The following is a 13,681-nucleotide window of genomic DNA, read 5'->3' as shown; positions in this document are numbered from 1 at the left end:
AACCTGCACATCATTGGACTGTGGGAGGAAACCGGAGCACCCGGAGGAAACCTACGCAGACATGGGGAGAACGTGCAAACTCCACACAGGCAGTTGCCTGAGGCAGGAATTGAACCTGGGTCTCTGGCGCTGTGAGGCAGCAGTGCTAACCACTATGCCACCGTGCCACCCGTAAATTTACTAAATGGGTACTGATTTGGGTACTGTTCCCTTCTTGACTCACAAGAAGACTGAAGTACACTAAAGCAGCTTCTTAGGAAGCAACAAGGGCCACAAAATTAAAATAGACAGAAGAGTTACAGTGTACAGAAAATACACAAGCAGCTGATATTGTAACCTCCCAAATGACAGCGTGGTTTCCCAGAATGTAGCAGCTCTCAACAACTCTGACTCTCAGCCATCTGAAGTTATAGCTTCTTATGTTTTCCATGGAGTAATTCCAAGATTAATAGAGATTGTCCTCAGTAGTGAAATCAAGGAAGAAATAGCAGACTCAATGGTTGTCATATTAATGAGATAGTATAACTAAAACAATAAATATGATTTGTATTTCATTTTCTTTTGGAGTCATACGGCATGGACACAGAACTTTTGGTCCAACCAGTCCGTGCTCATCATGTTTCCAAACCAAACTAGCCCCACTTGCCTGCATTTGGCCTGTATTCCCCCGAAACCCTTCCTTTTCATGTCCTGATCCAAATGTATTTTAAGTGTTGTAACTGTACACACATCCACCATTTCCTCCGAATGTTCATTCCACATACAAACCAATCTGTAAAAAAAAAAAAAATTGCCCCTCATGTCCTTTTTAAATCTTTCTCCTCTACCTTAAAATATGCCCCAGGGTTTTGAGCTCCTCCACCACAGGGAAAAAACCCTTACTATTCACCTTATCTATGCCCCTCATGATATTATAAATCTCTAAGCTCACTTCTCAACCTGCTATGCTCCAGTCATTTAGGAGATATAGGAGATATTTAGGAGATTTAAGAGGGGCAACTTTATAGCCTAAGCCTTTCATTCCCGAAGCAGCATCCTGATAACGCTCTCCAGCTTAATAATATACTTCCTATAGCAGGATGTACACAGTACTCCAGAAGAGATCTCACTAATGTCCTGTACAACCTCAACAGGACATCTCCACTCCTACGCAATGGTCTGAGCAACAAAGGCATGCATGCTAAATGCCTTAAAACATCCTTTCTACACCTGACAAATTTCAAAGAATTATGTACCTGAATCCCTACATCTCTCTTTTCTACAACAGTTGCCAGACCCCCAACATTGATTGTTTTAGCAAAATGTAATACCTCGTATTTATCCAAATTAAACTCCATCTGCCACTCCTCGGCCCATTGACCCAATTGATCAAGATCTCTTTGTAATCTTAGGTAACCTTCTTTGTTGTCCACGACACCAATTTTGGTGTCATCTGCAAACTTACTAACTATATTTCCTAAATTTTCATCCAAATAGTTTATGAAAATGACAAACAAAGGCGGACCCAATATCGATCTCTTTGGAACATCACAGGCCTCCAGTCCAAAAAACAACTTTCCACCATGACCTTCTGTCTCCTACTGTCAAGCTAATTTTGCATCTATTTGGCAAGCTCACCCTGAGTGCCATGTGATGAAAGTTTACTAATTATTTTACCATGCAGAACCTTGTCAAAGGCTTTACGAAAGTCAATGTAAACAATGTTTACTGCTCTGCCCTCAATCTTTTTAGATTCCTCAACAAAAAAAAACTCATTCAGGTTTGTGAGAAATGATTTCCCTCACACGTAATCATGCTGACTATCAGTCACTGCCTCTCCAAATGCAGGTAAATCCTATCTCTCAGAATCCCCTCCAACAACTTACACACCACTAATGTCAGATTCTCATGTCTATAGTCACAGGCTTCTCCTTACTTCTCTCTTAAATAAGGGCACAACAACAGTGTATTATTGCTGAGATATTAGCCCAGAGACCGGAGTTCAAATCCCACCACAGCAGATGGTGGAATTTCAATTCAATAAATATCTGGAATTGAGGGAGCAATGATGATCATGCTGGTTGAAAAAACCTGGTCTGGTTCACTAATGTCCTTTGGGGAAGGAAACTGCCATCCTTACTTGGTCTGGCCTACATGTGACTCAATGTGATTGACTGTTAACTGTCCTTGGGCAATAAATGCTGCCTAGCCAGTGCGCCCTCATTCCATGAGTGAATAAAAAAAATTAGCCACCCTCTAGTCCTCCGGCACTTCACCCATGGTTATAGATGATACAAATATTTCTGCTGGGCACCCCCAATTAATTCCCTAACTTCCCACAAGTTCTTGGGAAACACTTGATCAGGTCCCTGAGATTTATCCACATTTAATGTTTTCTAAGATCTCCAACACTTACTCTTCTGTAATATGAACTTCATTACTAAGGATCAATGTCACATTTCCTAAATTTTCCTTCCTCTAGAAAGAGACGAGACAGGCAACAAATGCCTACAAAATAGGCTGAAATAGACCAAAAGAATCCTAATACCATTTTGGTAATCCAGATTGATACAAAGACCAATAAAATAGTGGCCTATGCAAATGACCATAAAATGACTCGAGACAACAAATTACGTTGCACTATTTTATAATGTGAATCCAATAGTCAAGTGAAAATAGTTGTTGCTTCAATTACCATAGTTTCAATCAGAGTTTCTGTATAAATTCTGAGTGGCTGTAATACATTTCTAAGTTCACTTACGTGATTTCTTATAATATTGTCCATCTATTGATCAAGCACAGTGAGGGAATGGGGTAATTACAATGACGTGTTCCTATCCAAAATTACTGAAAAAGTTAAAATATTCATGGTCTTTAAATTCACCAGTTTCACAGCTGGAATAATTCATACTTAGCAGTGCATGTCTCCAAATCAAACACTCATGAAGAGCTACAGAGAATCCGTTTGAACAAGACACTCAGACAACTGTTTGAAAAGCATAAAAGAAAACATAATGGAAAAGCACATGCAAACAGAATCACAATCAACTGACAAAACAAGTGAGGTGGCTTCATCCACTTCCTGGGCTTAATGATGAGTGAGATAAACAGGAGAAACGTCAGCATTCTAACACATATCACAATTCTATTTATTAACAGATTAGAAAGGATGCAGAAATATTTCTTCTTTCTTTTGTATCAAAAGCAGCAGCATTTACATTGCCAATTTAAAAACAAGTACATTTTGCTAATGTAAAAGATAAGAGGAATCTGTGAAACACGGATCTTCTTGGACACTGGCCTTGAATCCAACAGGTTTATGCTGGAGTGATTGCTGGGGGCATGAAATTGGTGGATTTGGGGCGGGGGGGGGGGGGGGGGGGGTGCAGCAGCAAAACCTTTTCCCTCAATTGTCAAACAAACATTCTTTAAACATGTCTGAACTATATCGATCTCCTTCTCAGACAAGAATCGAACACCTCTCCCAAAAAAAAAAGCTGTACCACATGATTCCCATGAGTTTTCCTAACTTTTGTATAAAATCGGCATGCTCCACTTTTGTTTTTATCTTCTATTTTCTATTCCAGAGGTTATTTGTTACTTCCTTTGCCAGCTTTCTTCCATCATAAAAAGGAAAATCTCTCAGAGCATAACTGGTAGGTACCAAGCAAGCTTTGAAATCATCAAGTCAGCCTTCCATAGACTTGAGCCCCAACAAAAAGAGTTTGAAAGCCATCACATTCAAGACCAATCTGTCCTCATCTGGTATACGTTACTTGCAGAGGTTCCTGGATCGTGATCGGATGAGATCAGTTCCTCCAATAGATGTCAAGACCAACTGTATTGCCTCTAACCTTACTTCACTTGAGATGTTACAACTGGCTAGGAATCTTCAGCCTAGAGCTAAATAGAGTTTTGATAGACATGGGAATGAAAGGCTGACAGAAAAATTGGGGTGAGACTACATCAAAGCAGCTAAGATCTTATCAAGTGATAGAGCAAATTCAAAGATCCGAATGACCTAATCCAACTTCCATGTTGCAATTTTGTATGAATCAAATCTGGAATCTTCCTTCCCCATATTCCTCAACATAACTAAATTAAGCATTTTTTTAAAAATAAAAGCTGTTTAACATATCATCTGAATCCCTTTTATAATGTTGAAAAACTTTCAGGGAACATAAGTGAAGAAAACAACAAAAATCCTTAACCTTTTCACATAGCTGCCATTTCTAGGCAGTTTTATGCATCAGTTTACATAAAAGTCAATATTATATTGCAACCTATAATTCACTCCTAGGTATGCAATATTGTAGCTTCAATCTTCACATAATAGTTACTTCATAGTAAATTTTGCTCATAAAAAGATAAAATTGAAGCTTTCTGCTTTGTATTAATCAGGACTGGGACATAATCCAAATATAGAAAAGGAACAACAATTTATAAAGCTTGAGAAAAAAGGTGCTAATTGCTTGGAACATGGTTTGGCATGGAAAACAGCAGGAACTGTTAATTATCAATCTTAGCTGAAAAAAACAATTCAAACCAAGCAAGTAGACAGGTCAGTGTGTTGCTACAGGAAGTGTAACAGGAATTGATAGTCAATGAAAAGTGTTATGATATAGACAATTTTATTTTGCCTGCTAAGAACATATGTAACATCTAGTACATACAAATGAATCACACAGCAAATCTTATTGACAATATTAGATTGCTTTCAACTATAATTCTTAGCAGCCAAGAACTTCATGGAATCTTTTTGATGCTGAAATTGTAGGATATTACTTTAAAATTCAAACCAGTACCCTTGAGGGGGAATATCATACCTCCATGCTCTTATAAGAGAGTAATTTGAGTTACAGCTGCTTTTATACTTAAAACACACCCAAATCCACTTTTTGTTGTAGGTACATGATAGTCTGACTGCACTTTGAAACCCTTAGACTCCTGCTCATCAAATAGTGCATTTTGTAAAGCACCTTCCACAGAAAGAATGTTTCCAAGTGTTTTACAGACCAAACACCGAACAAGGAAGTGCCAAAAAGAAAATGATTGAGATTTTTGGAAGAGGATGAAGAATAGGTTTCGGGAACAAGTTCCAGGGAGCATGACTCAGATGATGAAAAGCTCTGCTGTTAGGGTTAAGAAATAAAAACAACTGTATTCATCTAACACTTTTAAATGAACTACAAAATATACCATGGGAATTCACTTGAAAGGGTTTAAAAAGGATTTACAAGGATGTTGCTAGGGTTGGAGGGTTTGACCTATAGGGAGAGGCTGAACAGGCTGGGGCTATTTTCCTTGGAGCATCGGAGGCTGAGGGGTGACCTTATGGAGGTTTATAAAATCATGACAGGCATGGGGATAGGGTGAATAGCCAGTCTTTTCCCTGGGTTGAGCAAGTCCAAAACTGGAGGGCATAGGTTTAAGGTGAGAGGCGAAAGATTTAAAAGGGACCTAAGGTGCAACTTTTCACACAGAGGCTGGTACGTGTATGGAATAAACTGCCGGAGGAACTGGTGGAGGTTGGTTCAATTACAGCATTTAAAAGACATCTGGACGGGTATATGAATAGGAAGGGTTTGGAGGGATATGGGCCTAGTGCTAGCAAATGGCACTAGATTAATTTGAGATTTCTGCTTGGCGTGGACAAGTTGGTTCGCAGGGTCTGTTTCTATGCTATACATCACTATGACTCTGCACAACTTAATAAAATGTGAAACCACATTTAGGATAGGTGCTTGATCAAAGTTGCAAATTTTAACACAGCATAGAATCATAGAATCCCTACAGTGTGGAAACAGGCCATTTGTTCCAGCAAGTCCACTCCAACCCTCCGAAGAGTATCCCACCCACATCCATTCCGACTACCCTACATTTATCCTTGACTAAATACACCTAACCTACACATCCCTGAACACTGCGTGCAATTTAGCATGGCCAGTTCACCTAATCTGCACATCTTTGGATCGTGGGAGGAAACCGGAGCACCCGGAAGAAGCCCACACAGGCACGGGGAAAATGTGCAAACTCTACACAGACAATCGCCCTGGTGTGCTTTACTAGGTCAGAGGCGCTACATAAATGCAGCAATTTTCAAAGTCACCCCCCCCCCACAAATGCACTACAGAGGAGCTGTGGGACTGGAGAAGGTCAAAGACGAGCCATCACAATTATTTATCGTCAATATTAGTGAATTAAATTGCCATTTCATCAGAAGAGAACACATTTGTGCTCCACTTTCGATTTTTGAATGGTTATTACATCCCATGTGTATTTCCCAGATGCCGAGGTCGCTTCAACCTCCGAGTAAGGAAGTGAGAGAAGCCCATTGTTTTTACTGCCATTTACTGAACAAACTTTAAAAGTCAAGCGTTGGATCTGACGGCACAGAACAAGTGGAACTGTGTTTGTAAACAATAATCCAAGATGGAGAGAGATTTAAATCACAGCCGAAACAGAGATATAGTTTCCTGCAGAAATGTTAACAGCCAAAATACAAAAACTCAAAAGCGCTCATTTGCTGAATTTCAACCTTCGACTGAAAGCACCAATTTCTGAATGAGAGCACTGTGAGCGAACACCTGCTGAGATGAGAACAAGCAGTTTTCTTTACAATTTACCACATGTCAAAAACACAGCTAGATCCCCGGCTGTCAGGGAGATTCTAGCAACGCCGAGGGTAGTCATGTCTACAAGGAATTGGAAGTGCATTCACCCCGGGTGGGTGTGTTGGGGGTGGAAAGGACTGAACGCACCCCCCCCAGCTCCAACAAACACTTCTGATGAATTGTTTAAAAAAAATGAACGAGGCGATGGATACAATATATCCGCCACACACTTTATTTTTGCAACATTGTATCTGCCCAGAGCTCGGGTCCAGGAGCCACAACAAAGGGCGGCCACTCAGTGACAGCTTCACAACAAGCAGACGAGCCAGCACCGAACACGGCTACTACCCCAACCCCAACCCCAACCCCTACCCCTACCCCATCCCTATCCCTCCAAACAAACTGCCTGGGGAGACAAACCCTGCATTACTCACAGGCCGCCTCTCTGCTTCGTTCGCCTCCATTGCCTTTCAGTAACTGAGCAGCAGTGCGACCTTCCCCTCTGTATCTCCGCCGGCTACCGCCTTCCCAGCTCGGTCAACACGGCCCACCCCTCACCCCAACCCCCAAAAAACCCCAGCAGCCACCATTCCCCAAGAGAAAGGGAAACGAGAGAAAGTACAGATCAAACGCTGCTTCTAGGTCCGGTAAATAAATCTTATGCTTGTTAGGATCACCGACATTGACATCATATCAACGTTTATTTTATTTTCGCCACACGAACCGAGTTTACGCGAAATCAGTGATGAAAGTGGTTTCTTCCAACACCGCAGGAGGCTCTGGGATTTGTAGTTTAATGAGGTAGAAGTTTATCTGTCAGATATGTGGGAAATCAATAGAGTGCAAGTAATGAAATGGTTTTCTGAAATTGCAATTACACATGGACTAACGGGTAAATGCAGCCATTTTTTAAGGTGGCCGTGAACATGGATGAGCATCGAAATGTTCTCATGACTACTTTTTTCATAACAATGGATTTAATTTAAAAATTGAGACAACTTTGACAGCGAACTGAGGATTAGACATAACAATGACCACCTCCACAACCTAATGTGGTTTACAATTCAGCAAAAAAAAAGGTTACATCTGTCAAATAATGCAAGGATTCGATGTGAAACAAGTCCAGAAGTCTTGTTGCCTATGCGTGCGCCATCTAATTATTACTCTCGGTCAGAAAGGACATAAACTGTGTTCAGAAAATACTGGAGGAGTAATTCTGTGGGTCTGGCAGCATTTATGGAGAAAGATTAACAGAGATAACATTTCGAGCCCAGGATGACTGTTCTGAAGAAGTCATGTCAGACTCGAAACATTAATTCTTATTATATTACATTACTTACAGTGTGGAAACAGGCCCTTCGGCCCAACAAGTCCACACCGAGCCGCCAAAGCGCAACCCACCCATTCCCCTACATTTACCCCTTTACCTAACACTACGGGCAATTTAGCATGGCAAATTCACCTAATTCTGTTTCTCTCTCCACAGATGCTGTCAGACCTCCTGAGTTTCTCCAGTACTCCCTGTATTTGGTTCAGATTTCTAGCATCCTCAGTATTTTACTTTCAATAAAATGAGCTGCAGCAGATAACCTAAATTATGTGAGATGATTTCTGTTTTTTAGGTTGCCTCTTGGAATCAAGATGACTTGGGTACACACCAATGGGTTCTGATTTGACTTTTTAAAAAATCATTCATGGGACTTGGCTCATGAATGGTGTTGCTGGCTTGACCAGAGTGTATTGCTGGTTGTCCTTGAGAAAGTAGAGGCGAGCTGTCTCCTTGAACCACTGCAGTCCATTGGTAAATCCACAATGCCATTCAGGAGGGAATCTTGCTAAGTTCGAATCATAATCTGCAGGTTGTGTCACTTGTAGAGTAAGTGGTTGTTGATGGGTTGGATAGGTGGGTTGTTTTGCATTCTGTGCACTCCCTTCAATCCCTCAATATCAACTGTACATTCCTGACAAAGTCAAAATGTGTTTAGTACTTTCTGAACGTGCCTTTTCCATTTTGCTCATTGACAAACGAAGATCTCCCATAAGTCAAAGGCAATGCTTCACACCTTCACATCTGATTTGAGGGCAACATTAAAGCATATCCATTGTCCTTCTAGAAGTTTCCCATCATGAACAAATTCTGAGTACAGTCATTGCTGTTATGACGCTGATGGGAAAACTGTCCTGAAAATCAAACCCCACTAATCCATCAGCCATACCCAAACTACAAATGTTTTATTTAATCACCAAAATAGTCCATCTGTTTCTCTTTAGTTTTTGATATCTAGAACAAATGAGACTTTCACTAGGTTTCTTCAAGAAATTCAAAAATAAAACTTGTTTCTATAGGCCAAATTTATTCTTTAAACAAGTGAAAAATGGATGATTAACCAATACATTAAGCAGATTTAAATAATAACATTTTTAATCCTAAACATGCTTACACTCAAGCACAAACTGGATGAGGTAGCATTACACTACATAGCAATTATGAGTAGAAGAATAAGAAAACCCTGTTAATCAAGAGTCCAAACCTAAAAGGGTAGAATGATGTCCTTTGGTTTCACGTTGACAAGATTATATTTCTACTAGCTAGCAAATGATAGAACATCTTTAGTTCTGATGTAAGTCAGTTAACAATTGAAGTCTTATGATTGAGTTAACAGTATAACATTAAAAAAAATTGGAAGATCACAGTCAAGTACTTAGAAAATACTTCTCTGAGATATCTCTTGATCTGGTTTTATTTTTGGAATATCTTTCACGAGAGAGAGAGAGAGAGAGAGAGAGAGAAATTGCATTTCTTTCTTGCAAGTCTCACCACAACTAAACGACTCTCAACTCTGTTGCAAAACAAAAAACAAAAGTCCAGTAATTGCTAGGCAACCTTCAGCAATAAGCCCCTTCTCGAACTTAGCCTGTTAGCCATTAGGCCATTAAGCATTTTTATAATGCCTATTTTAAATGTTTTTGCTTGGAAGTTCACTTGGCTTTTTGTTAACAGATAATCCCCAGGAGTTGTCCAATTCTTCCCTTTCAAATTCTCACAATCCACAAATATATATGTTCCTAACAAGTATCAGGCATAAGAATGACATGGTCCTTCTAATATAGCTCATTTTGAGTGATTAGACTGCAACACTGAGCAAATTAGCTTTGCGAGGATGCTGCTTTTAGATCTCCTTTCTTACCACTGGAGCATCCTCATGGCTCTCCAGGGCTATGAGGTGCTTGCTGCAGATGCCCAAATCTCTAAAGGGTACATTGCACTGTAATAAGGTAACATATCCTGCTCCCTATGGTGAGTAATTTCAAAAGATTGCTTTGTTATATTACATTAAATGAATACAAACATAATGACTATTCATGATGTTGTCTTTACCATGAAATATGTCAAGCTAATGATTCCCATCCAAGTCTTTTCCAGCTGACTGCTTGCTCAGACTGCTTTAAGCATAATTGAAAAGTGCAAAGATCTGATTTGGGTTCTAAGGAAATATTGGTTTTGCATGCTCTGAGTGATACAATCATACGTGCAGATATCAGTCTGTGTAAGTCAACTCTCACAAAATAAGGAGAGTTAAAACTCACATAACACCAGGTTATAGTCCAACAGCTTTAATTGGAAGCACTAGCTTTCGGAGTGCTGCTCCTTCATCAAGTGGTCCTGATGAAGGAGCAGTGCTCCAAAAGCTAGTGCTTCCAATTAAACCTGTTGGACTATAACCTGGTGTTGTGTGATTTTTAATTTTGTACCCCCCAGTCCAACACCGGCATCTCCAAATCAAAAATTAGGAGAGGCACTAATGCTACTGAAGTTGAGAAAGTATGCACAAGTAACTCAAATTTGTAACAAGAGTTTATCTCTGTCATCAAGTCTATTACTGACCTGTGAGTATGTTGGGAAGGTGGTACTGTCATGCCCTAATAGAACTTTCAGTTTATACTGCAATACATTTAATTTTAATATTAAAAGAGACCAAAGAAAACAAAAACAGGGTTAATAGATAAATATGAAAATGATAAGAACCTGGATTGTGCCAATACTACTGTGCCACTGAAACACCTCATATTAGCCAATATCTGAAATTTACCTAAGGATTACAAACGTAGTCAGTTTTCCCCTTAAACATGATCTGCCATTGAATAAAATCATGGTAAATCTATCCCTGATAAGCTCTGATTCCCTTGCCTAGTAAGAATCTATCCATCTAAGTCCTAAAAGTACTTAATGACCCCAACTCCACTGAGTTACAGTTACTCACATTCTGAAAAATGATAGCTAATTGGGAAACTAAGTTAATCTTTTATACCATCTCTACTTTTTCCATATTTCGAAGATATCTTCCTCCCATCTGCTGGAGTTCTTAATGCTGACTCTTGTTTATAAGATATCATCCCTCAAGACAGTAAAATAGGAGCAGGAGGAGAAAATAAGGTCCATTGAGCTGCTGCACATTCAATTTGAAGATGGTAGATGCTAGACTTCAATTCCACTTTTCTGTCTTGTCTCCATATCATTTGATTCTCTGAGAGATGAAATCTGTGTACCACACCCCTAAATGTAATCAATAATGGAATACCAGCAACTCTCTATGAAGGGAATACTAAATATTTATTACTTTTTGAATGAAGGATTTATATCTCAAATAATAATCCCTTAGCCTGAGAATGTTGTCCTTGTTTTAGATTCTCTGATTCTAGATTTTCTAGAAAAAATCTCTCAATATCTGCTCTATTAAGCTGCCTCATTATCTTATTCATTTCAATGAGATTGCCTCCCATTCTTCTAAACCTCAGAGAATATTGGCTCAGTTTACTCAACCTCCCATCATAGGGTAAGCCACAAACTACCTTTAATTTGATTACTTATTAAGAAATCTCACAGAAAATCAAATATTGAGACAATTACTTAAACCTTATTGCATATAGCAACTAAAATAAGACCCCCTCAAGTAAGAAAGTGAAGCATCATCACTCAGTGTAGCTATAACCTTATTAGTAGTAGAATTTAGCTACAATTCCAACCAACAGCGTCTGTCTCTAGATGTCCAGGGTTCGATCCTTGGGCAGTGTGATTCTCCAGAAGTTTTTTTCTTCACTCACAGGATGTGGGCATTGCTGACTAGAGACTCATTTATTGCGCATCCCTAATTGCCCCGAGGGCAGTTGAGAGTCAACAACATTGCTGTGGGTCTGGAGTCACATGTAGGCTAGACCAGGAAAGGATGATAGTCATTAGTGAGCCAGATCAGTTTTTCCAACAATCAACAATGGATTCATGGTCACCATCACACTCTAAATTCCAGATCTTTATTAAATTCAAATTCCACCATCTGCTATAGCGGATTCAAACCCTGGTCTGCAGAACTTTACCTGGGTCTCTGGGTTGGCAGTCCAGCAACAATACCATTAGACCATCTCTCCCCATTGCGTTTTTCAGTTCAGCTACTGAAGAATCCTGAAGTTAAATTCTTATAGGATTTTCTGTTTTGTGAAGTTTCTGATGTGACATTATTGATGATTCATTAGATCAGTTCATCCAGAACATTGATTAAACCCCTTGAGTCATCAAGTATGTAGCTTGCCTTCTTATCTGGAGTAACTTCTCTGTTCCTTATTACATTCAGTGTTATCTGTCTGTTTGAAAAACAATGTTTCCTGTCATTAACCCCTTCACTTTAGGGCATTCTTTATCTATGCAGGTTCTGAAGCAGCTGTTACCCCCTCTCTGCCAGGAAACAGATGGTTTATGTTGCTTCATCTCCTTCTTGTTGCTTTTCAGTTCTTTATAACAGTTTCTCCTTGTCACTTTTATTTCAGGTGAAAGTTTATTCCAGAAGGAGTTATAGAGTCATAGAGATGTACAGCATGGAAACAGACCCTTCAGTCCAACCCATCCATGCTGACTAGATATCCCATCCCAATCTAGTCCCACCTGCTAGCACCCTGGCTCATATCCCTCCAAACCCTTCCTATTCATATACACATCCAGATACCTTTTAAATGTTGCAATTGTACTAGCCTCCACCACGACCTCTGGCAGCTCATTCTATACACATACCACCCTCTGCGTGAAAAAGTTGCCCCTGAGGTCTCTCTTATATCTTTCCCCTCTCACCCTAAACCTACGCCCTCTAGTTCTGGACTCCCCTACCCCAGAGAAAAGACTTTGTCTATTTATCCTAACCATGCCCCTCATGATTTTACAAACCTCTATAAGGTCACCCCTCAGCCTCCGACGCTCCAGGGAAAACGGCCTGAGCCTATTCAACCTCTCCATAAAGTTCAAATCCTCCAACCCGGGCAACATCCTTGTAAATCTTTAATGAACCCTTTCAAGTTTCACAACATCCTTTCTATAGGAGGGGGACCAGAGTTGTACGCAATATTCCAACATTGGCCTAACCAACTTCTTGTACAGCCGCAACATGACCTGCCAACTCCTGTACTCAATACTCTGACTAATAAAGGACAGCATACCAAATGCCTTCTTCACTATCCTATCCACCTGTGACTCCACGTTCTTTCAATTCCTGAACAGTGATTCAAGTTTTGAACTTTAAAGTATCACACCCCTCATCCCAGGGACCATTTTAGTGAACCTTCCCTGTGCTTTCTGACTTCATGCCACGTCTTCTAAATGTTCAGCAATCATTTAGCAATGTGTTAGCAACTTCAATCATTTCACAAGCTCTGGATTTCTTTTGTATTCTGCCATAACACATTCAATTTTGTTTGCATACTAAGTAACTTTCATCAATGCCTTCAATACATTTTGAACACTGCATCTTCAATTGCAGTCACAGGTCCAGGACTGCTATAGTCATCTCCTGTCTATTCAGAAAGTTATATTTATGCAATTACATTTTACCTTTCATTTTCAAGGAACATGCATTTCTTTCAAACCTTCTACAGACATTTTAAAAAATTAAAGAATATTGCATGATTCTATTACACTGGGTAAATTGGATATCAGTAACTAATTAGAAATTGTCAATATGGAGTTAAGTCAAGTTGTACTATTCAACTGTCAAGTGAAGTGAGGCAAGGCCATGAGCCTATGTACTTACCTGGAGTTTACATAGGAT

The 13,681-nt window shown here is 39.7% G+C and overlaps 1 protein-coding gene across 1 annotated transcript in view; it reads right to left on the bottom strand.

The window, feature by feature from the left end:
* Nucleotides 1-7,139, bottom strand: part of LOC140491980 (septin-8-B-like) — an 89,376-nt gene extending 82,237 nt beyond the window's left edge. The window contains exon 1 of the mRNA XM_072590542.1: nt 7,028-7,139. Within this exon, the coding sequence (XP_072446643.1) occupies nt 7,028-7,057 (30 nt within the window). The 5' untranslated portion in view covers nt 7,058-7,139. The remainder of the gene's footprint in view (nt 1-7,027) is intronic.
* Nucleotides 7,140-13,681: the final 6,542 nt, after the last annotated feature.

The sequence above is a fragment of the Chiloscyllium punctatum genome, chromosome 20 (genome assembly GCF_047496795.1).
Source record: "Chiloscyllium punctatum isolate Juve2018m chromosome 20, sChiPun1.3, whole genome shotgun sequence".
In the NCBI taxonomy this organism is placed as follows: Eukaryota; Metazoa; Chordata; class Chondrichthyes; order Orectolobiformes; family Hemiscylliidae; genus Chiloscyllium; species Chiloscyllium punctatum.
This window is presented reverse-complemented; position numbering and strand designations above follow the sequence as displayed.